The 26,231-nt window shown below is 37.0% G+C and overlaps 1 protein-coding gene across 2 annotated transcripts in view; it reads left to right on the forward strand.

Moving 5' to 3' along the window:
* The window catches only part of PXDNL (peroxidasin like), a 520,865-nt gene that overhangs the window by 170,398 nt on the left and 324,236 nt on the right, over positions 1 to 26,231 (forward strand). For both annotated transcript variants that reach the window (XM_059166462.1, XM_059166463.1), the window contains exon 2: positions 25,900 to 25,971. In XM_059166462.1, coding sequence (XP_059022445.1) covers positions 25,900 to 25,971 — 72 coding nt within the window. The remainder of the gene's footprint in view (positions 1 to 25,899; positions 25,972 to 26,231) is intronic.

Here is a 26,231-nt window from a genome sequence, read left to right on the forward strand (position 1 = left end):
TACCAGGCAGGCAAAGAGGCAGGAAAATATGCTTCATAACAAGGAGAAAGATCAATCAATTGAAACTTACCAAAATTGATACAGATGTTAGAGGATCAGACAAGGAAGGATGGCAAATGAGTAGCCATGATGGCGCCTGAGTAGCCCAGTCAGTTGAACCTCAAACTCTTGGTCATGGCTCAGGTCATGATCTTGTGGTTGTGGGACTGAGCCTGGCTTTGGGCTCTGTGCACAGCACAGAATCCTCTTCAGACTCTTTCCTCCTCTTCCTCCCCGTGTACCCCTCATCACTGGTGTACTCTCCCTCTCTTAAAACAAACAAACAAACAACAACAAAACAAAACAAAAAAACAGATCTGTCACGTGCTAATTGTGGAATTTTCATTTTGATTGATGGCTGATTTTTAACCTTTTAATCAATTATAATAATCTTTTTTTTATTGGAGCATTTAGTCCATTTACATTTATTGAAAATACTGATGTATTCATTTATTTCTATAATCTTTTCTGGTTTCTATTTTTCTTACCATTTCCATGACTTTTAAAGCAAACATTTCTTTTTTGACCTCTTTTGACCACTCTCTTTTTCAATTTATCTTCTGGTAGTTTGAAATTTAATCAATTCATTTCTAAATTTAGTGATTATACCTATGATTATACATAGGTATACTTAATCTATGAGTCTGAATATAGTCAATATTTTTTTTTGTTTTTTTGTTTTTTAAGATTTTATTTATTTCTCAGAGAGAGAGAGGGAGAGAGAGCAAGCACAGGCAGACAGAATGGCAGGCAGAGGCAGAGGGAGAAGCAGGCTCCCTGACGAGCAAGGAGCCCGATATGGGACTCGATCCCAGGACACTGGGATCATGACCTGAGCCGAAGGCAGCTGCTTAACCAACTGAGCCACCCAGGCGTCCCTGAATATAGTCAATATTTTTACCTTTGTCTCAAACAAGGACTTTACAAAAGTTTAATTTTAATAATCTTCCCTGAATATATATTTTGTTTTTTTTAATTGTGTAATTTAATTCTCTCTCTTTAGAACTCACAATAACATTATTTAAAAATTTATACCATCAGTATATATTTAGATTTATTCACTTTATTTGCCAATTCTTTGCTGTTTGTTTCTCTTTGGAAATAGATTTTACCATAGATCTTCTGGAGAAAAACTCTTAACTTTTATTTTTCTACCCACCATACAGACTGACCTTCATTTAGAGGCAGCCATGCATAGGGAAGTGGAGACTGCTGGACTGTTGGCACCAGGAACATGACCAAGGATCCAGAGAGCCAGCACACTTTGTTTATTTTACCATTTTCCTAAAGATTTACCATAAGTGTAGAACAGAGACAAAAATTAGTAGGTGAGATACAGTCACATGTTTTGAAAAGTGATAATAGCACTATAATATTTAATTCTTATGTCCTTTAGAAGAAAACTCAGACCTTTAGTTCTAAATGGGATTTTTTTGGGCAAGGGAAACAAAGTAAGAAATGAACTCTTGGGACTTCATCAAGGTAAAAAGCATTTGCATAACAAACAGTCAACAAAACCAAAAGACAACTGACAGAATGGGAGAAGATATTTGCAAACAACATATAACATAAGGGCTAGTATCCAAAATCTATAAAGAACATAACAAACTCAACACCCAAAAAACAAATAATCCAATCAAGAAATGGGCAGAAGATACGAACAGACATTTCTTCAAAGAAGACATCCAAATGGCCAACAGACACACGAAAAAGTGCTCAACATTACCACTGGGCATCAGGGAAATACAAATCAAAACCACAATGAGATATCACCTCATACCAGTCAGAATGGCTAAAATTAACAAATCAGGAAACAAAAGATATTGGTGAAGGGGAGGAAAAATGGAAACCCTCCTACACTGTTGGTGGGAATTCAAGCTTGTGTAGCCACTCTGGAAAACAGTATGGAGATTCAAAAACCTGAAACTAGAGCTACACTATGATCTAGAAATTGTAGTACTGTGTATTTACCGCAAAGATACAATGTAGTGATCGGAAGAGGCACCTGCATCCCAATGTTTATAGAGGTAATGTCCACAATAGCCCAACTGTAGAAAGAGCCCAGATGCCCATTGACAGATGAATGGATAAAAAATGTGGTGTATATATACAGTAGAATATTATGCAGCCATCAAAAAGATGAAATAAAAGATGAAATATTGCCATTTGCAATGACATAGATGGAAGTAGAGAGTATTATGCTAAGCAAAATGAGTCAATAAAAGAAATACAATTATCATATGATCTCACTGATATGTGGAATTTAAGAAACAAGACAAAGGATTATAGGATAAGAGAGGAAAAAAAAAAAGAAAAAAGAAACAAGACAAAACCAGAGAGGGAGACAAAACATAAGAGACTCTTAATCTTAGGAAATAAACACAGGGTTGCTGGAGGGGAGGGGGTTGGAGGATGGGGTTGATAGGTGATGAACACTGAAGAGGGTATGTGTTATGATGAATGCTGGGTGTTCTGTAAGACTGATGGATCACAGATCTGTAATTCTGAAACAAATGATATATTATAATTAAAAATGTTTTAAAAAAAGAACACAGATATAAATAAATAAATAAATAAATAAATAAGATTTGGTAAACAGTATAACACTACACAGGTCTCTGTTGTAATTTCTGGAAGGCTATGAAAAGAGAAAACTTCTTAGGTTTTATTGCAAATTTAATTCCTAATAAAAAAGACTTTTGTTTAGTACATATGGATTTCCAGTACTATAATTATTAACCTCATACAGACTGATAACAATTATTACACAAATACAGACTAATGAGGATTTTATACTTAATTATTAGATTTGGTAAGAGTGTTGCTTAGTACAGAGGTAAATAAATTTCATCTTTCCCCAAATGAAGACACTTCACTCAGTTTTTCATGGAGGTTAAAGAAATTGCCAGTGGCATGAAGCTAGTTAGCAGTAGGCCTTAATCTGAAACCCAATGCTCTTTCTAGTGCATCATACTTTATCAGCAAATTTAAAGATGATTAAAAATAAAAAACATGATTTATCATAAGAGTCATGAATCATAATGGCATTACTTCATTGTTCATAAATGCATTTATGGACATAGGGGAGATATGGAGAAGTATAACATATTCTGTGTTCTTAGGTGTTCATGGAGGTATTCTCTGTGTGCATGTATGTGTGTGTGAGTAAAAATATTTTGTAAGTAGTTAAAAATTCATCCCTTAGATTAGCATGTCTCTGTTTTGGATTCTTAAGTTCAGGAAATCTAAGCTAAATTTACTCCTGCCCAGTATGGCAATTTAGCTCTTGATAGTTACTTTATAATCTTTGGTTAATGAAATTAGGAATTTAATCCAACTTTATGAGTATGTGTAGTGCTTATGTGTGCATGCATTTATATAATAAATTCTGCCAATCTGTAGCACATTTGAAACTCTGCAGTTGCTCTGCAAAGTTTGAGCAACCATCTTCTAATCAAGAGATTAAAGGATGCCATAAATTATAAATTGCCTAAGAAGTTAAAAATGTTTCCAAAGCCTAAGCAATTCTAATCATTCCATCATTGCAGTCATAAAATGAAACTGCTGACTAGAAGCTACAACAAATTGTATAGTATTCTTTTGCTCATTAAAAATAGTTTCTCTGAAAATAGAACCTTTTTTTTTTCATTTTTGTATTGGAAGAAAACAATATGTATTCTAATGGAAAATCACTTTAATCAAAGTCAGAGGATCTGATACCTAGTCCCCTTTTCTAGTTAATTCTATGAACTTTTATAGAATGTTTTTCTTTATTTTCTAAATCTGTGTTGAAATACATGATTGACAGATTTCTTCCAACAGATTGTTTTTTGGTTAACCTGTGGGATAAAATAAGTTGGTATTTTATGTATTCATTCACATAATTCCTTCTTTTTTATCATACAGCTTCTGAGTGACTTCAGTGTGTGGGCTACCATATTATTTATTTTTCATGATATTTGTTTTACTTTGTATTCATTGTCTTTTTGAAAGAGCTCACATCTATCCATCTATTCATGCATTTGTCCTTACATATATACATACATGAATCATTCCTCAACCAATGTTTGTTGGTCATTTGTTTTAGGTAAGAACACTTAGGAGTTTATGGATTTTCTGATCATGTAATATTTCTAGAAATATCTGAGACATTTGATAAAGAATAAATTTCAATCTTTATCTCTCATGCCACTTAGGAAAAATAATTTTTTAATAGAAGATAATATTGTTAATGTATTATTTTAATGAGAGGATGTTAATGATAAAAATGTTCAAATTGTGCATGTTATGGGGTTAGAGAATTTTGTGACATGAATTATGATCTGTACCATAAATTGAAATATAACACCAGCAGTCAATGTACATTTGTACAAATAACTTACAGATACTATATAGAGCAGTAGGTTGAGTAAAATTCTTCTTACAAGAGTAAAATTATTCTTTTAGCCTGTTGTATTACTAACATGATAATTCATTGGAAATAATATTTTGTATTATGGTAAAAACTGGTGGAAGTAGATAATGATCACCATAATACTCAGCTGGTTGGTCCTTCTTTTAAGCTTCCACAATACGGGTAAGCTTTCTGAGGTTGATGCAATAATTCCTACGTGTGACACAAAAATGGATAGTCCAATGACTTCTCAGTCAGTGATTAAGCTATGTTAGAGGCAGAATCTCACCCAAGGGCTCAAATATGTTGTCAACCTGATGTTTCAAACAGGATGATTTACAGGCATGGAATACAGATGGAAGCAGATTCATGAAAACCCGTTTCTGAGCCTTAACAAAAGGCTCTGCCATGGAATGAGCAAATATGTAATGTAACCATATGCTGTACACGAATTCTGAGCATATCTCTAGTGCAAGTAGCTTTCAAAGAAGATGCCCCCTCCTCTTTGTGTGTTTTCAGTGAGAGAAACTGAAGTTGCACTTTCAAACAGTTGTGCTATCATGGCTACTTTCTCAGCATGTTGATTTCTCTGTCTTGCTATCCTATTCTATAATGTAGTGAGGTCATAGACATTAAAAAAAAATTTTTTTTTTAAGATTGTATTTATTTATTAGACAGAGATCACAAGTAGGCAGAGAGGCAGGCAGAGACAGAGGAGGAAGCAGGCTCCCTGCAGAGCAGAGAGCCCGATGCGGAGCCCGATGCGGGGCTCGATCCCAGGACCCTGGGATCATGACCCGAGCCGAAGGCAGAGGCTTAACCCAATGAGCCACCCAGGCACCCCGAGGTCATAGACATTTATTAAGCTCTTTGGATGAGAAGTTACACTGATCTCACTGTGGGATGAATGATAATAAAAAAATACCATTACAGAAAACCAATCATGAAAAGAGCAGATTGGTAAAGAAAAGAGGACAAATCATTTTTCTGTAAAGTTAAATAAATATTCTTTTTTTCAGTTTTCATTGTGTGCAAATTTAGTAGGGATAACACAGGGGGAAAATACTTTGTTTTGGGGAAAGGTATGCTTTAGAAAATTTTTTTTTTTTAAAGATTTATTTATTTGGCAGAGAGAAATCACAAGTAGACAGAGAGGCAGCCAGAGAGAGAGCGAGGGAAGCAAGCTCCTTGCTGAGCAGAGAGCCCGATGCGGGACTCGATCCCAGGACCCTGAGATCATGACCTGAGTCGAAGGCAGCGGCTTAATCCACTGAGCCACCCAGGCGCCCCTGCTTTAGAAATTTTAAGAATGTAATGCACTCATTCTTTCACCTCTTTGTTGAACCAAATTACATGACCATGCTCAGTGCCTGGAACAGAATCTGTGGGCTGTGTTGCAGATGCTTACAGAACAGTGGCTAAGGAAGGGGAAAAGTTACACCAAAAGCACAGTTTAGCTTTCCTTTTTTTTTTCTTCTTCTTCTTTGGATCCACATTTAAGTATTTTTCTTTCTTTGTCTGACTTATTTCACTCGGTATATGACTTCAAGGTCCATCCATGTTGTTGCAAATACAGATTTCCTTCTTTTTTATGATCGAATAATATATGTATATGCCACATTTTAAAAATCTGTTTATCCATTCATGGATTATTAGGTTTCTTCCAAGTTTTGGCTCTTATAAATAACGCTGCAATGAACATGGGGGCGCACATATCTTTTCCAATTAATGTTTTGTTTCCTTCAGATAAATACCTACAAGTGGAATTGTTAAATTAAGTGGTAGTTTTATTTTTATTTTTTGAGGAAACTCCACACTGTCTTCCATAGTAGCTGCAGCAATTTACAGTCCTGCCAACAGTGAACATGGGTTCCCTTTTCCTCATATATTTTCCAAAACTGTTTCTTTTTCTTCTTCTCCTCCTCCTCCTCCTTTTTCTTACTCTTCTTCTCCTTCTCTTTTCTCCTTCCCATTCCCATTCCCTCCCCCACCCATTCCCTCTCCTTCTTAGTCTTCCATGATAGCCATTTTAACAGGTGCGAGGTGGTATCTAACTGTATTTTTGATTTGCATTTCTCTGATGATTAGTGATATTGAGCACTTTTTAATATACTAATTGGCCATTTCTATGTCCTCTTTGGGAAAGTATTCAGATCATCTGCCCATTTTTTTTAGTTGCACTGTTAATTTTTTTTTTTTTTTTTTTTTTGTATTGAGTTGTAGTTCTTTGTATATTTCGGATATTAGCCCTTATTAGAGATAGACTTGAAAATATTTTCTCCTATTCAATACATAGGTTGCCTTTCCATTTTATTAATGGTGTCCTATCCAGTACATAAGCTTTTTAGTTTGATATATCCCATTTACTTAGTTTTGCATTTGTTGTTTTGATTTTGGTTTCAAATCCAAAAAAATCATCACCAAGACCAATGTCAAGGAGTTCACTGCCTGTGTTTTCTTCTAGGAGTTTTATGGTTTCAAATCTTAAATTCAAATCTTTAACCCATTTTGAGTTAATTTTTGTGTATGGTGTAAGATAATAGTCCAGTTTCATTCTTTGGTTTGTGGCTGTCCAGTTTTCCCAATGCCACTTATTAAAGAGAATACCATTTCCCCTCTGTGTATTCTTGACTCCTTTGTCATAAATTAATTGACCACATATATGTTGGTTTATTGCTGGGCTGTCTGTTCTGTTCCATTGATCTCAGTCTCTATTTTAATGCTGGTACCATACTGTTTTGATTGCTATAATATTTTATAATATAGCTTGAAATTAGGAGGTGTGATGTCTCTGGTTTTTTGTTCTTCTTTCTCAAGATTACTTTTGCTATTTGAGGTCTTTTGTAGTCCCCTATAAATTTTAGAATTATATGTTCTGTTTCTGTGAATAATGCCATTGAAATTTTCATAGGGATTGCATTGAATCTGCAGATTTCTTTGAGTAGTATGAACATTTTACCAATATTCTTCCCAATTGATAAGTATACAGTTTTTTCCATTTATGTAACATCTTCAGTTTCTTTCATCAATATCTTATAGTTTTCAGTGTAGAGATCTTTTACATTCTTGGTTAAATTTATTCCTAGGTATTTTATTCTTTTTGATGCAATTGTAATGAGTAGGTTTTTAAATGAGGTTCATGACTTTATAGAAGAAATCACTATTAAGCATAATGCTTGAAGATGGATTGTTTTTTCTAGGTTGGATGGTGAGAAGAAATTCTAGAAAGAAAGAACAACAAACCAAAAGCCATAAAAGCATGATACATTTTGAAGTTTCTAGAGATCGAAAGTACTTTGGCATGGCTAAAACATAGGATGCCAGAAGTATTCACAGGTGAAAGGCTGGGAAGTAGGGGAATCAGGGAAGGCTTCATATACAATACAAGCAGTTACAGTTCCGCTCTGCTGACAATGGAGAGCCACTGAAAGATTTTAAACTGCGAAGGTTAAGATAAATCAACAACAAAACAAAGATGATTGCTTTCCTACAGAAATCCTACACAGCTGCATGCAAGGGGCATGTGGAGAGTCCATGAGCATGTGGATTGTCTGGATGGTGATGATGTGGGTGTAGAACTAGCCTGGGGTAGGACTCAGAGGGGACTTGATAGCTATACAAATGTGTTCTTAGGCCTGTGATTTTGTGTCTGGGTGGATATTAGGAACAAGGCTTTGGAGAAAGTTGAGGTGCCTTTAGAACCTTTATCTCTTAGGGAGATCAAGTGGCTGGATTAATGTCAGGCATGGAGAATGTGGTAGATATCTAAGAAAAAGGTAGAGATTTGGTATGTGTGTGTTTTTATATACATGAATGTATGTGTGTATAGGCACACACATGTTACTCATATATAATTCACATTCCTTTGCTTTTACATAGTTTCATGCAACCAAAATAGTGGATAAGATTGCTTGAGGAGGTTAAGGGAGGAAAGAAGAGGGCCGAAAGCATAGCCTTGGAGACATCCGTGTTTAAGAGGCAAACAAAAAGAACCTGATCTGGAAAAGGAGTCTATTAGGAGAGAAAGGAGAAAATCCAGGAGGGCTTAAAGAGGAAGGGAGTTAACATTACCAAATGCCACCAAAAGACAAAGTAAAATGATGACTCAAACACATTCATTGACTTTATCCATCAAGAGTGCATAGGAGGCCTGGGCCAGGACAATTTGAATGAAATAATAAAGGAGAAAGTCACCTTTAGTAAGCTGACAAATAGATGCAACAAAAATACTAAATATAGAGGCTTACTTCTTTTGGAAATAAAATTAGATTTTTTTCCTCCAGTTGTTATCATTGGCATGCAAATCTTGTTATGGGAGACAGAAACAAAAGTGTTAAATAATTTACTAAAATTATAGACAGAAATGTATTTTCCAAAAAGACATCACATATTTGAGAAGTTGAGGCTATTGAAAAATCTAATATCTTTGTCAGCTTCCCTGATAGTTATAGGAATGAAGTAGTTGTATATGGAGATTCGATTTCCTATCATTGTCTGTAGCAACAGGTCACATTTCCCAATAATCAGGCCAATCTTGTGTGTGACTCCCAGGTACAAAATTGTAAACGTCAGTGTCTAGTTTCATAGAGGAATAACTATACATTAAGTTAACTGAATTTCTTTTTGCTTTCTGCAAAATGGTTTTTTTTTTTTTGAATAATTTATATTTTTTATTTTTTATAAACATATATTTTTATCCCCAGGGGTACAGGTCTGTGAATCACCAGGTTTACACACTTCATAGCACTCACCAAAGCACATACCCTCCCCAATGTCCATAATCCCACCCCCTTCTCCCAAACCCCCTCCCCCCAGCAACCCTCAGTTTGTTTTGTGAGATTAAGAATCACTTATGTTTTGTCTTCCTCCCAATCCCATCTTCTTTCATTTATTCTCCTCGTACCCACTTAAGCCCCCATGTTGCATCACCACTTCCTCATATCAGGGAGATCATATGATAGTTGTCTTTCTCCGCTTGACTTATTTCGCTAAGCATGATACACTCTAGTTCCATCCATGTTGTTGCAAATGGCAAGATTACATTTCTTTTGATGGATGCATAGTATTCCATTGTGTATATATACCACATCTTCTTGATCCATTCATCTGTTGATGGACATCTAGGTTCTTTCCATAGTTTGGCTATTGTGGACATTGCTGCTATAAACATTCGGGTACACGTGCCCCTTTGGATCACTACGTTTGTATCTTTAGGGTAAATACCCAGTAGTGCTATTGCTGGGTCATAGGACAGTTCTATTTTCAACATTTTGAGGAACCTCCATGCTGTTTTCCAGAGAGGTTGCACCAGCTTGCATTCCCACCAACAGTGTAGGAGGGTTCCCCTTTCTCCGCATCCTCTCCAGCATCTGTCATTTCCTGACTTGTTAATTTTAGCCATTCTGACTGGTGTGAGGTGATATCTCATTGTGGTTTTGATTTGTATTTCCCTGATGCCGAGTGATATGGAGCACTTTTTCATGTGTCTGTTGGCCATCTGGATGTCTTCTTTGCAGAAATGTCTGTTCATGTCCTCTGCCCATTTCTTGATTGGATTATTTGTTCTTTGGGTGTTGAGTTTGCTAAGTTCTTTATAGATTCTGGACACTAGTCCTTTATCTGATATGTCGTTTGCAAATATCTTCTCCCATTCTGTCAGTTGTCTTTTGATTTTGTTAACTGTTTCCTTTGCTGTGCAAAAGCTTTTGATCTTGATGAAATCCCAATAGTTCATTTTTGCCCTTCCTTCCCTTGCCTTTGGCGTTGTTCCTAGGAAGAAGTTGCTGCGGCTGAGGTCGAAGAGGTTGCTGCCTGTGTTCTCCTCAGGGATTTTGATGGATTCCTTTCACACATAGAGGTCCTTCATCCATTTTGAGTCTATTTTCGTGTGTGGTGTAAGGAAATGGTCCAATTTCATTTTTCTGCATGTGGCTTTCCAATTTTCCCAGCACCACTTATTGAAGAGGCTGTCTTTTTTCCATTGGACATTCTTTCCTGCTTTGTCGAAGATGAGTTGACCATAGAGTTGAGGGTCTATTTCTGGGCTCTCTATTCTGTTCCATTGATCTATGTGTCTGTTTTTGTGCCAGTACCATGCTGTCTTGATGATGACAGCTTTGTAATAGAGCTTGAAGTCCGGAATTGTGATGCCACCAACGTTGCCTTTCTTTTTCAATATGCCTTTGGCTATACGAGGTCTTTTCTGGTTCCATATAAATTTTAGAATTATTTGTTCCATTTCTTTGAAAAAGATGGATGGTACTTTGATAGGAATTGCATTAAATGTGTAGATTGCTTTAGGTAGCATAGACATTTTCACCATATTTATTCTTCCAATCCAGGAGGATGGAACATTTTTTCATTTCTTTGTGTCTTCCTCAATTTCTTTCATGAGTACTTTATAGTTTTCTGAGTATAGAATCTGTGTCTCTTTGGTTAGGTTTATTCCTAGGTATCTTATGGTTTTGGATGCAATTTTAAATGGGATTGACTCCTTAATTTCTCTTTCTTCTGTCTTGCTGTTGAAGTAGAGAAATGCAACTGATTTCTGAGCATTGATTTTATATCCTGACACTTTACTGAATTCCTGTATAAGTTCTAGCAGTTTTGGAGTGGAGTCTTTTGGGTTTTCCACATATAGTATCATATCATCTGCGAAGAGTGATAATTTGACTTCTTCTTTGCCGATTTGGATGCCTTTAATTTCCTTTTGTTGTCTGATTGCTGAAGCTAGGACCTCTAGTACTATGTTGAATAGCAGTGGTGATAATGGACATCCCTGCCGTGTTCCTGACCTTAGCGGAAAAGCTTTCAGTTTTTCTCCATTGAGAATGATATTTGCGGTGGGTTTTTCATAGATGGCTTTGATGATATTGAGGTATGTGCCCTCTATCCCTACACTTTGAAGAGTTTTGATCAGGAAGGGATGCTGTACTTTGTCAAATGCTTTTTCAGCATCTATTGAGAGTATCATATGGTTCTTGTTCTTTCTTTTATTGATGTGTTGTATCACATTGACTGATTTGCGGATGTTGAACCAACCTTGCAGCCCTGGAATAAATCCTACTTGGTCGTGGTGAATAATCTTTTTAATGTACTGTTGAATCCTATTGACTAGTATTTTGTTGAGTATTTTCGCATATGTGTTCATCAAGGATATTGGTCTATAGCTCTCTTTTTTGGTGGGATCCTTGTCTGGTTTTGGGATCAAGGTGATGCTGGCCTCATAAAATGAGTTTGGAAGTTTTCCTTCCATTTCTATTTTTTGGAACAGTTTGAGGAGAATAGGAATTAGTTCTTCTTTAAATGTTTGGTAGAATTCCCCCGGGAAGCCGTCTGGCCCTGGGCTTTTGTTTGTTTGGAGATTTTTAATGACTGTTTCAATCTCCTTACTGGTTATGGGTCTGTTCAGGTTTTCTATTTCTTCCTGGTTCAGTTGTGGTAGTTTTTATGTGTCTAGGAATGCAGCCATTTCTTCCAGATTGTCAAATTTATTGCCGTAGAGTTGCTCATAGTATGTTCTTATAATAGTTTGTATTTCTTTGGTGTTAGTTGTGATCTCTCCTCTTTCATTCATGATTTTATTTATTTGGGTCCTTTCTCTTTTCTTTTTGATAAGTCGGGCCCGGGGTTTATCAATTTTATTAATTCTTTCAAAGAACCAGCTCTTACTTTCGTTGATTTGTTCTATTGTTTTTTTGGTTTCTATTTCATTGATTTCTGCTCTGATCTTTATGATTTCTCTTCTCCTGCTGTGCTTAGGGTTTCTTTCTTGTTCTTTCTCCAGCTCCTTTAGGTGTAGGGTTAGGTTGTGTACCTGAGACCTTTCTTGTTTCTTTTCCTCTCAGGACTGCCTTTGTTGTGTCCCACAGATTTTGAACCGTTGTATTTTCATTATCATTTGTTTCCATGATTTTTTCCAATTCTTCTTTATTTTCCCAGATGATGCATTCATTCTTTAGAAGGATGCTGTTTAGTCTCCATGTATTTGGGTTCTTTTCAAACTTCCTTTTGTGGTTGAGTTCTAGCTTTAGAGCATTGTGGTCTGAAAATATGCAGGGAATGATCCCAATCTTTTGATACCGGTTGAGTCCTGATTTAGGACCGAGGATGTGATCTATTCTGGAGAATGTTCCATGTGCACTAGAGAAGAATGTGTATTCTGTTGCTTTGGGATGAAATGTTCTGAATATATCTGTGATGTCCATCTGGTCCAGTGTGCCGTTTAAGGCCTTTATATCCTTGCTGATCTTTTGCTTGGATGATCTGTCCATTTCAGTGAGCGGAGTGTTAAAGTCCCCTACTATTATTGTATTATTGTTGATGTGTTTCTTTGATTTTGTTATTAATTGGTTTATATAGTTGGCTGCTCCCACATTGGGGGCATAGATATTTAAAATTGTTAAATCTTCTTGTTGGACACACCCTTTGATTATGATATAGTGTCCTTCCTCATCTCTTATTATAGTCTTTGGCTTAAAATCTAATTGATCTGATATAAGGATTGCCACTCCTGCTTTCTTCTGATGTCCATTAGCATGGTAAATTCTTTTCCACCCCCTCACTTTAAATCTGGAGGTGTCTTCGGGCTTAAAATGACTTTCTGGGAGGCAACATATAGATGGGTTTTGTTTTTTTATCCATTCTGATACCCTGTGTCTTATGAAAGGGGCCTTTAGCCCATTAACATTCAGGGTAACTATTGAGAGATATGAATTTAGTGCCATTGTATTGCCTGTAAGGTGACTGTTACTGTATATGGTCTCTGTTCCTTTCTGATCTACTACTTTTAGGCTCTCTCTTTCCTTAGAGGACCCCTTTCAATATTTTCTGTAGAGTTGGTTTGGTGTTTGCAAATTCTTTCAGTTGTTGTTTGTCCTGGAAGCTTTTAATCTCTCCTTCTATTTTCAATGATAGCCTAGCTGGATATAGTATTCTGGGCTGCATGTTTTTCTCATTTAGTGCTCTGAAAATATCATGCCAGTTCTTTCTGGCCTGCCAGGTCTCTGTGGATAAGTCAGCTGCCAATCTAATATTTTTACCATTGTATGTTACAGACTTCTTTTCCCGGGCTGCTTTCAGGATTTTCTCTTTGTCACTGAGACTTGTAAATTTTACTATTAGGTGACGGGGTGTGGGCCTATTCTTATTGATTTTGAGGGGCGTTCTCTGAACCTCCTGAATTTTGATGCTCATTCCCTTTGCCATATTGGGGAAATTCTCCCCAATAATTCTCTCTAGTATACCTTCTGCTCCCCTCTCTCTTTCTTCTTCTTCTGGAATCCCAATTATTCTAATGTTGTTTCGTCTTATGGTGTCACTTATCTCTCGAATTCTCCCCTCGTGGTCCAGTACCTGTTTGTCCCTCTTTTGCTCAGCTTCTTTATTCTCGGTCATTTGGTCTTCTATATCACTAATTCTTTCTTCTGCCTCATTTATCCTAGCAGTGAGAGCCTCCATTTTTGATTGCACCTCATTAATAGCTTTTTTGATTTCAACTTGGTTAGATTTTATTTCTTTTATTTCTCCAGAAAGGGCTTTTATATCTCCCGAGAGGGTTTCTCTAATATCTTCCATGCCTTTTTCGAGCCTGGCTAGAATCTTGAGAATTGTCATTCTGAACTCTAGATCTGACATATTGCCAATGTATGTATTGATTAGGTCCCTAGCCTTTGGTACTGCCTCTTGTTCTTTTTTTTGTGTTGAATTTTTCCGTCTTGTCATTTTGTCTAGATAAGAGTAAATGAAGGGGCAAGTAAAATACTAAAAGGGTGGCAACAACCTCAGGAAAATATGCTTTAACCAAATTAGAAGAGATCCAAAATCGTGAGGGGGGAGAAAGGGGATAAAAAGAGGTTCAAAAAGGAAGAAAAAGAAAAAAAAAAAGAAAAAAGAAAAAAAAAGAAAAGAATTTTTTAAAAAAGAAAACACCTAAGAAAAATATAAAAAAGAAAATATATATATATATTAGATAAACTAGTAAAAAATCGTTAAAAAAGAAAAAGGTAACACTTAAAAAAAAAAATTTACCCGAAGGCGAGAAAAAAAAAACCAAAAAATGAAAAAGAAAAAAAATTAAATTAACTGCAAGACTAAAAACAATCACAGGGAAAAAGCCATGAGTTCCATGCTTTGCTTTCTCCTCCTCTAGAATTCTGCTGCTCTCCTTGGTATTGAAACCGCACTCTTTGGTAGGTGAACTTGGTCTCGGCTGGATTTCTTGTTGATCTTCTGGGGGAGGGGCCTGTTGTAGTGATTCTCATGTGTCTTTGCCCCAGGCAGAATTACACCGCCCTTACCCGGGGCCGGGGTGAGTAATCGCTTGGGTTTGCTTTCAGGAGCTTTTGTTCCCTGAGCGCTTTCCGTAGAGTTCCGGAGGACGGGAATACAAATGGCGGCCTCCTGGTCTCCGGCCCGGAAGAGCCGAGAGCCCAGGGCCGCACTCCTCAGTGCGCCCTCAGAGAACCGCGCCCAGTTACTCCCGTCTGCCTGACCTCCGGCCCCGCTCCGAGCTCACCGAGCCTGCGACCGGTTCAAGGTCACCCCGAGCTGTGAGCTTACTGTCGGCTCTGTCTCTGTAGCCGGCTTTCCCGTTCCAATACCCGCAAGCTCTGCGACACTCAGACACCCCCGATCCTTCTGTGACCCTGCGGGACCTGAGGCCACGCTGACCCTGTGTGGGCTTTGCACCGGGTAGCCTCTGGAGCGATGTCCCTCAGTGGAACAGACTTTTAAAAGTCCCGATTTTGTGCGTGGTTGGCCGCTTGCCGGGCGCCGGCCCCTCCCCCTGGGGTCTATCTTCCCGTCGCTTTGGATTCACTTCTCCGCCGGTCCTACCTTTCAGAAAGTGGTTGTTTTTCTGTTTCCAGAATTGCTGTTCTTCTTCTCTTCGATCTGCCGATGGATTTTCAGGTGTTTGCAATCTTTAGATAAGCTATCTAGCTGATCTCCGGCTAGCTGAAGTAGTCTCAGCCTGCTACTTCTCCACCATCTTCACTCCTCCCCTTGCAAAATGGGTTTTGAATAAGAGTGTTTTCACTAATATTTACAAAGGTTGATTTTTCATTTACTGATGAGTGTCTTATATGCAGCTGAACTGAAACCTCACTTTTCATTTGTTTTATATTTCTAGTATTTCCTATATTGCCTATTGTAAACCATAGCTGATTCATCCTACTATTATTATTGTGATTATTATTATTAAATGCTTTCAGTACTTATGCTCAAGTACTTTATAGCAAACTTTATGCTATGTATACAGAGATGACAAACATATTTCCTGCTCTTAAGAAGCTCCCAATTTATCTGTGGTGGGTGGGAAGCACAGACAGTATAATTAGAAAATTACAATGTTGTATTTAAAATGCTATAATAACAATTTTATTGACGGTGGTAATATTACACCTACTAGCGGTGGTAATATTACAACTACTAGCATTTACCACATGCTAAGCACTACTCTAAATGGTTTGGTTGAATTATGATATTTAATACAATGGGCTGAGTAACATCATCAACATTTTATGATGAGGAACCCCAGAGAGAGTATGTTATGGGCCTGTCGAAAGTCACATGGCTGGGGAGTGGCCAAGACCAAATTCAGTGTGCTTCTTTGGTTCTGAAGCCTGCACTCCAAATCACAATGCTAAACTGCCTCCCATTGCAAATGCCTTGAAGGATCACATAGGACCCCAGAGAGCATGTTTCCCTGAGGAAATAAAGGATGGATTTGGAGGGTCATTCCAACATTACATCATGGAAGCCAGTTGATATTGATGATGAGGGACACCCAAGTAGCCAGTGCAGGTGACAGAGCTGCTATTACTGGCTATGTGTGCTTCCTTCTGAACAACTGTGAGGCTGCTTCAAAGGTAGTTTTATCATGGGGGTGATATTTGCATGTTGTCTTGGAGAATACTTGAACATGTGATAAAGAAAAGACAGGGCATTCCAAACAAAGGAACAGCAAGTGCACATATGTAGAGTTATGAAACAATGTGACCAATATGTGATTAAAAAGTTTGGCCCATTTCACTCCAGTGTGCCTAAGGAGAGACGGGGAGGTATGGGGAGTTATGGAACTAATATGTGACATGCAAACAAGATCAACTTTATCCTGTGGCACAGTGCATCCTGGAAATGAATCTCACCCCTGACAAGCCCTTGGTCATCAAATACATGGTGGAGAATCAGGTCAAAGGAGATCTTTCTAACAACCCCAGAACAAAGTAGCAACCTAATAGTAAGAAACGGGAAGGACAAACAAGATAAATGTAATCCAAGATAAAAACATAGCCAAGTCTGATCTCAGGGCTTCTGTAATATTCTTTCAGACTGTGTTTATTGGCTCATGTGGCATACTTGTCTAGCAGGATCTAATGGTGGATCTAATGGTGTTGGCCACTCTCCCAAGCACAGGGACATTCAGATAAGCCATGCTTAACATGAAAAGAGGGGACAGAAATGTTAATATTGCTGCATAGTATTATAATGATCCTAATAGAATGAATTATGCTAAGTAATTAATTTAAAAAGTTAAATCTTATTATTTTGAAATATATTTTCACTCAAATGACAAAGTTAGCAGTCTTTACATTCAAGAGGTTACATTTGAGTTTTATGTGAAGTTTCAGTCACAGCTTCTTATTCTCCAAAAAACATTATTATTATTTAATTTCTTTTCAGTGTAACAGGATTCATTGTTTATGCACCACCCCCAGTGCTCCATGCAATATGTGCCCTCCATAATACCCGCCACTTGGCTTCCCCAACCTCCCACCCCCCGCCCCTTCAAAACGCTCAGATTGACAGACAAATGGATAAAGAAGATGTGGTCCATATACACTATGGAGTATTATGCCTCCATCAGAAAGGATAAATACCCAACTTTTGTATCAAAAAAAATTATTTTATGCAATGTGGTATATTATCACCTCAGAGTGAAGCTTTTTTGCTGACTGCTATTTTCACATGCAAGTGAATGGGATTTAGGGAACACTATTAAGCCTATAGTCTAGTCCTCCTGGTACTGTGAAATTTAGGACATATTAAACCACCTCATCTCCCTTGAAATCATTTCTTTAACCTAGAAGAGTGGCCTGCTCTTTAGTGACATCTGCTGGAAGGACCACATTCACAAAGAAAGAAAAAAGTCTGGAACTATTTTGTCAGGTTGTCTGTTCTCTTTAGGTTTCCACAGACAGGAACACTTTCTTTTATATTTGGATGCTTTTAATGACCTCAGTGATGCAGCTGGACACTCAAATTCATACTGACTTACCTTGGACTGGTTCACACCTTCCATTGACATTTTCATTGTTAGCTCCTTTGTGCAAGCATGGGGTATTTGTTAATTCTAACCAGGTACGTAACCTCTGGAAGACAAAGGATTTAAATGAAATGCTAACTGCCCTGTCTGAGGGAAGTGGGAATTTGGTTTAGGATAATGAGGTGGAAATTATAATAAAATGAGAATCAGGAAGACTGTTTTCTGATACAACCTCTGGTCCTCTGTGGCTGGCAGATGATGAATGTGCCCTTCCATTGTCCTAGGCCTATTTTCCTCAGGAGGAGTTTAAGGTTAGGTGGGAGTCTGTAGACAGTACCTACTTTGTAAGCAGACACACTTGAGAGCCATTCCCCATGGCCACTTGCTTTGCTTTGAGATGAGTGAAATGTTTTGAATGAAAAGTTCCAATTCTGAAATCAACATATTAACAACTGCCTTGAAAAGGTAATGTTAAGATTTAGCCAGGATGAATATGTACTTACATTCCACTTCTTTCCTCTCCCTTTTGCTTTTCCCTCTTGTCTTACACATAGAGTCAGAGGTTGGACTAATTAATCTGTAAGACAACTTCTTTTTAAAAAGTTCAAGTTCTTCAAGATTATAATAGCATACTTGTTCCTTGTAAGAAACTGGGAAATTAGAGAAAAGCACAACCTAAGTCTTTTGTGTGTATGTTCCCTTGTTACCTTCCAATTTTAACTTTCTGTGAGCACCTGATGGCTCTCAGTGCCATTGTTTAATTGATTTAAACCAGTGCTATTGTTTAACTGATTTCCTCATCCTGGGGATTTTGTGAACAAGTCCAGCTTGGTTTAATTCATAGTTTGAGAAGTGATTATAATCCATTTCTGGAAAATAGTGTGGAGCTAGGCTGGAAATTTCATTGAAGAGCAAAATAAAGAAGGTAGATTGAAAAACTATTATAAGGTTGTTCTAATATCTTCTTTGAAGGCTTTATAGTATTGTGATTTATGTATAGATACTTTAGAAAAATGCCAGTACTATCTACCCAGCACCAACCCCAGGCAATGTTCACATGAGACCGGCCCTTTCTTTCTTGTGCTCTTTACTTGGTGGTCTCCGTACAGCTAGTGATGATTTTCTCTGAAGCAGCACCTGTCAGGAGTTAAGACTCCTCAGAGCTACTCTCCTCAGAAAATTCTGAGATGCAGATCTGAACTTGGGAGGCCCTTCTGTGACTGTGAATTTTCCATACAGGTTTGGAAAACTTTGTTGAGCCTCCCTGGCCAGGGGTTCAACCCCTTCTTACCCCTGGCTGTTTCATTCACTGAAACTACTTGCCTCTCCCTTACAAAGGATGGCACTTGGCCAAGTGTGAGCCATGTCTTCTGAAAAACTACACTGAATGAAGGAATGAATGAACACTGTCATTTCCACTTTTGCCAGGGTCATATTGGGTGTGGTAGGGTTTTCTAGAGAAACTTAACCAATAGAATGAGGAAATCAATAGGCTCTTTCTAAGACAGAGGAAGAAAAAAGAGAGAAGGATTCATTTTAAGGAATTGGCTCATGCTTTTGTGGGGGTTAGCAAGTCTGAATTTTGAAGAGGAGGCTGGCAGGCTGGAGACCCAGGGAAGAGTTGATTTGCAGCTCAGTTGTGAAGGGCATTGGAGGCAGAATCCCCCCTTTCTCAAACACTTCAGTCTTTTCCTCTTAAAGACTTTAAGTGATTGGATGATCATTTTAGGGTTCACATTAGGGAGGGTATCTGCTTTTTCAAAGTTTACTGATTTTGGTGTTAATCACATATAAAAATATACCTTCACAGCAATATCTAGACTGGTGCTTGACCAAAATCTGGGTACCATGGTTTAGTCAAGTTGACATAAATTACCCTTCATAACAGGTTAACATCAAGCCAGACAAACAGCAACAGAAGATAGACTCAAGCTCTGGCTGCTTGACCCTTGGTAGGAGGGAAATGAACATGAGATCAGAGAGAACCAAAGAACATGATTGGAAATCAGGCAAGCCATGCATTCGGTGGTATCCTCCAGCTGCTCTTCCTCACCTGGAAAATGTTTTTCCAATTCCTATTCTGAAAGAGCTGTAAGATGGAAAAAGAAAGATGTTTTAGGGTGGTAGGTGAAGTTGTGGAGAGATCTGTTACATTCTTCCCCTGATTCCAGGGTTTGGACAGTTTAGAACCCATGGATGAGGAGATGGCACAAGGAACAGCAGTTGAGAAAGGAGATGGAGGCTGGGACGCTCCAGCAGTTAGGATCAGAACAACAGGGAACCTGGCTGCAGGGAGCAGAGCACGCAAATGGCTTCGACTCCAGAGACAGAACAGAGGAAGGAGTGCACAAGTGTGCGCTCCTGGGAGAGATGATGGCCGGGCTATCAGGAGTTATCTTACTCTCTCCCGCCCTTCCCGGAAGCCAGGAGAGACAAGACCCTGCTTACGTTATTTCTGCAGTTTTATGCTTTTGACTTTGCAGTGACTTAGTTGCATCCCCGCCTTCAACAAGAATGCTTTCGGCTCAAGTACAGATCTGCTTGATCTTTTTTTCATGAAGATAGGCTTTCTGCCAGAATGAATATTTTTCACTTATGAAGAAACAAGTAGCACACTGAGACAGAAATCAGCCTGTTAAGTTGGTGCTCTCTGAGAGTTTCCCTTATTTGTTTTGCTCTCTCAGTGCCAGGTTCTTAGCTAAAATGGCTAGGCATGGGCCCCCTTAGCTCAGGCATCTGCTCACAATAAACCTGTAGACCTCCCAATAGTGCCCTAGTTTGAGATGGTCTACAGGTTTATTGTAGTGGTGGTCCCCACCACAGTGGGAACAGATGATCTGTGTAGCTTGGGTCTTAAATTCAAGATCTCAAATTTAGATTTTGATATTCTCTCCCAATGACCTATGCATTCAGCCAGGGGAAGGCTGATAGTGTTTTTTTAAGAGCATTGAATTCGTCTTATAACTTAAACTGGACTATCATCTGTGGACAAATTACAATTTTATTTTTTATGTTTAAATACCCACTTGTTTAATGTTTTCAAAAAATGTGCCCTATGTCTGGCATTTATAAAATATACTGGGAACCTCAGAACCTCTGGGAAAGGTCTAACATCTCTATCACTCTGTGAGATCTTTCTCTGGATTTTTCCACACAGACATAGTATAGCTCCATCTAACCCACCCAGAAGGTGTGTAATGGGCGGTGATGTGGGCGTGCTGTGCCCTGTTCCATGAAGGAACTAAATAACATGATCTTGAGCTATGTTAATTTGTTTAAGGCTAGTTCACCTTGCTGTCTGTCCATGCTTGTTCTCTGCCCTCTGTGTACAATGGAGGAATCATTTAAAACTCATTTTGGAAGGAGAATATTTTGGATTAACTTTGAACTAAAACCCATCTCTTATTGGTTAAAAACATCAATTCCAAATTTCCCACCATAAAAATCATTAAACATTTCTTCTTCAGCTTTAACAACTTGAGCTGGAGGCAGACAGGCCAGGCAGACAGATAAACAGACAAACTCATGTTGACCACTGCCAGTAAGCACCATGAGCTCAGTTTTCATCTTGCTGCTTTTCCTAAAGTTGTTTCCAAATTGAATTCCAGTGAAAAGTGAATAGGATGAAAATTGTGCTACATAATAATTATTTTTATGAATATTTTTTATCAATATTACATATATCATAAAGGGATGAATTATGCAGGATATATAAAAATTAAATTATAATTCTATGCAAAGAGTGAAAAAATAATGCTACAAATAATGCTAAGTGAAGTTTTATATAAATGACAAATTTTCTGTGGGTGAAATTTTAGTGATCCATCTTGAACATAATAGAGGCAATATGGGAAAATAAATAATTATTTTTGGATAAACTTATTTACAAAGAAGGTACTATGATCCAAATTTGGTGGTCATTTGAATTCAGATGATCTTTTAGTGTAATTTCATGAAAAGGTATGGTAAATACTACTTTCAGCAATCCATATACAATTCTAAAATGCAGCAATTAAAACTAGGAAGGGAAGTCTTTCCTTAGAGTTTTAGTTTATAATCTGCCTAACTACACAAGTTTATGTGGTAGAATATATTGACAAAGAACATGAATGTTAACATGCTAACTTTGGTGCATCTAAATATGTCTTTTAAGAGTTTTAAGTTAAGGGGGAAATAATCTTTGGGTCTCTTTAAATGTGCTTTGCTTTTCTGGAAAGCTGCTTCTCTGTGGCTACTTGAGCAGTGAGAACTGTGCATCATGTATTTCACAGCCCCCTAAATAACCCTTGCGACAGTGGACAACTTGCCACACTACTCTGTGGCAGGAAACTTATTCTTGCTTGTTAGTGAAGACAAAGGGAATTTTGATAACCAACACACTTAATACCTTTACTCTTTTTTTTTAAATTTCTTTTCAGCGTAACAGAATTCATTATTTTTACACCACACCCAGTGCTCGATGCAATCCGTGCCCTCCTTAATACCCACCACCTGGCTTCCCCAACTCCCACCCCACCCCTTCAAAACCCTCAGATTGTTTTTCAGAGTCCAGAGTCTCTCATGGTTTACCTCCCCTTCCAATTTCCCCCAACTCCCTTCTCCTCTCTAACTCCCCATGTCCTCCATGCTATTTGTTATGCTCCACAAATAAGTGAAACCATATGATTATTGACTCTCTCTGCTTGACTTACTTTACTCAGCATAATCTCTTCTAGTCCCGTCCATGTTGCTACAAAAGTTGGGTATTCATCCTTTCTGATGGAGGCATAAAACTCCATAGTGTATATGGACCACATATTCCTTATCCATTCGTCCGTTGAAGGGCATCTTGGTTCTTTCCACAGTTTGGTGACCGTGGCCATTGCTGCTATAAACATTGGGGTACAGATGGCCCTTCTTTTCACTACATCTGTATCTTTGGGGTAAATACCCAGTAGTAGTGCAATTGCAGGGTCATAGGGAAACTCTAGTTTTAATTTCTTAAGGAATCTCCACACTGTTCTCCGAAGTGGCTGCACCAACTTGCATTCCCACCAACAGTGTCAGAGGGTTCCCCTTTTTCCACATCCTCTCCAATACACTTTGTTTCCTGTCTTGCTAACTTTGGCCATTCTAACTAATACTTTTACTCTTAAATTGATTAGTGAAAAGTTTAAATTTAAAATGTGGTGATTAGTTCAACCATCTTTTTGCATTATTTTTAATTACATATATTATGTATTACTGCTTTATTATTTAATTGAAAATGAATTCAGAGTTGGCATGATTTTGTAGAACTGAAGATGTGCATACATTGTGATCTAGGAATCCTAATTCTAAATACGTTCCAGAGAAATATTTCTTCAAGTGGACAAGGAGATATGTATGCAAGTTTATTGAAATATTATTTGTAAATGTTGCAAAAGATTGATAACAGTCAAAATGACTGTCAGTAAGAGGATATATAAAAGAACTGTGTCTGCATAGTGAAATATTATAGAACAGTTGAGGATAAATATCTAGATCTTTATGTGTCCAAGAACGACCTAGAAGAGATGCAGTAGAGGGGGAAAAAGAGAAGTTTTAAAAACCATAGAAAGTTTAATTCCATTTCTGTAAATTTAAAAACACTAACTATTCTATATTTACTTCTATTATGTTTATTTTCATATTTTTATATGTATACATTTTACTTTTTTATTTACATATTCATATACCTATATATATGTGTGTGTCTAAAGAGAAACATCACACTCAGGAGAGAGGTTATATTTGAGAAAGAGACATAGCTAAAATTAAGGTAGTGGTTAAAAGAGATTTTTACTTCACCTGTAATATATTTTTGCATGTGATTTGTATAATCAAAATAAAAATGTGTGGAACTGTGAATAGAAGTAACTATATCAAGTGAAAGCAGTTGTTAATTCTGGATATGGATAATAAAGAATACTCTTATTTGTACTTCTCTGAATTTTTTAAAAATTTCAAAGCCTTAAAAAAGAAAGTGATTTATCTTTTTATATTTACTCCCTTGTATTGTTAGAAGCTCAATTTGGGAGGACTATTAGGATTTATGGTTTGATGTGAGAAGACAGTCTTTTCTGTAATTTGAAGCTTCTGTTTTGAAGGGAAACGAAGGGCCTATAGTATTTGGATTTATATAACGTTATTTCCTGCAGGTTTATAGTGAGAATTTCACATAATTTATAAAGTTTCTTTTATACCTTGTAGGTCTATATTGAGAATTTCATATAATTTATAAAGTTTCTTTTAAAAATATAGTACAGACCAAATAACAATGCATGATGTTTAAGCAGTGCATTCCGTCTTACAAAGACGTATAGTCACAATGAGTTATTTTGATTGAATACCTTTTAAAAAAATGTCATGCATCTTTTTTCTTTCTTGGTGACAGAATTTAATTATTTTAATTGAAAAAGCTCCCATAAAATTGCAATATCCTTCCAAGTCAACTCAAGAGAAATATAAACTGATAGAATTTTAAGGTAATCTTATAAAGATTTTTGAGTCAAGTATTCTAAAATAGTACTACTTTTTATGGTGGTGAAAAATTTTATTTTGAGGAATTAGTTGAGGGGGAGTACATATTTTGTTTTTTTGTTTTTGCTTTTGTGTTTGTTGGGTTTCCTGACACACTAATGCTCTGTGACGTTTTTGCAATATCATTGCCCATGGGTCTCATATTTCCGAACAATTTTTTCATCTTTTTCTTGTGATCCCTACATTAGTGATATAAACTCATCTCAAATAAATTATCAAACTTACAGTTTATTGCCTAGATAACTAAAAAGATGGAGGTAAGTTTGATCTCAGGCATAGCTGGATGCAGGGCTTTGTTTTCTTCTCCTATATTTTCACCTTTTTGTCTCTAGTTGACTTTATTTTCTAGTCTGGACACTTATGGTCATAGATACTCATTTTTCATAATCTCTGATCCCAAACACAGAGCATAACTATTTTATTCAGCAGCTCATGAATGCCCCCAATTTGCTTTGCTTGAGTCATATGCTCCCCAAAGAAGAAAGAGTGTGTCCAAGGAGACAGTTGTCTGGCCTTAGTCACCCTCTTGAAGGGCACATGACTGACATTTCCACCAAAATCATAGGCAGTGAAGTGAGTTCTCTCACTGAAAGAGGGTCTAGGCAGACCAATACCTAAGTTGGCTATCTGTGCAGAACATTTTGTTTGTTGCTCTGTTGTACCACTGATACTTTATATACTAGTGCTGTAATTATTTGTTTGTAATCTTCAACTCAACTGTGCCTGCCCAGTAGCAAGGACCATATATATTGTTCATCTTTGTGTTCCTATTATTTATGTGGCAATGTAGTTGGTATTCAGTAATTTAAATGTTGAATAAAGTAATGTATTAATTGATGAAAGAGAATGTTGGCTGCCTCTCTTACACTAATTTTTTTGTTTGTTTGTTTGTTTGTTTGTTTTTAATATTTCCTTAGAAGGCCGTTATGTTCCTGGACTATTAAGAAAAAATAACTAATTAATAATAATTTTGCCTAAACCCAAGTAATGATGATATGTTGAATTGATAAGTGACATCTGACCTATCAATATTGTTCAAATTTATTATGCTCAATTGGCATGTTGCCATATACAGAATTTGTTTTAGTGCCAGACAAATAGGACAAATGGAAATGGTGTAACTGCTTTTAACACTTTTAAGAGATCTGTAACTAGCTGCACTTTTCTGGTGTCTTTAGACTAGCATATAGCACCTGATATGCATAATCTGCTATAAACAACATATGTACCTAACAATTATGCATAATGTACCTAATTCTGTCTCATGGTTAGTCCTTCAGTGCCATAATTTATTTATAAAAATAGAATTAGTTTTTAGACTTCTGGAAATAATAATCATAAATATTATATTATATATTAATAATATAATATATAGGGGTGCCTGGATGGCTCAGTGGGTTGATGCCTCTGCCTTCAGCTCGGTCATGATCCCAGGGTCCTGGGATCAAGCCCCACATGGGGCTTTCTACTCAGCGGGGAGCCTGCTTCCCTTCCTCTCTCGCTGCCTGCTTCTCTGCCTACTTGTGATCTCTGTCTGTCAAATAAATGGATAAAATCTTAAAAAAATAATATTATATATAATATAATAATATATTATATAAATATATCATATAAATATTAATCATAAATATTATAATATTTCTCCTTTTTATGTTCCCAGAGACTTGAGGTTTAACAGAATACAAGAAATTCCTGGGAATGCCTTTAAAAAACTCAAGAATTTGAACACTCTGTGAGTACTTATGGTTATCTGTGAGTTTTCTAAAATTATAATCTAGTTGGATTGCAGATTGCCATGAAAAGTCATTTGGAGACTAAAGATAACTAGTATGGGAGTGGAAACTTGTTAGTGCTCTTGTAATCAGAAATTCTCTGCTTTTCTCCACTACCTATATTTTTACTACCTTCTGAATCTGGGAAGTAGTCCTACTTATCTAGTAGTCTTTTTTTTTCTTTAGATTTTATTTATTTATTTGACAGAGAGAAATCACA

Source organism: Mustela lutreola, chromosome 3 (genome assembly GCF_030435805.1).
Source record: "Mustela lutreola isolate mMusLut2 chromosome 3, mMusLut2.pri, whole genome shotgun sequence".
NCBI lineage: Eukaryota > Metazoa > Chordata > Mammalia > Carnivora > Mustelidae > Mustela > Mustela lutreola.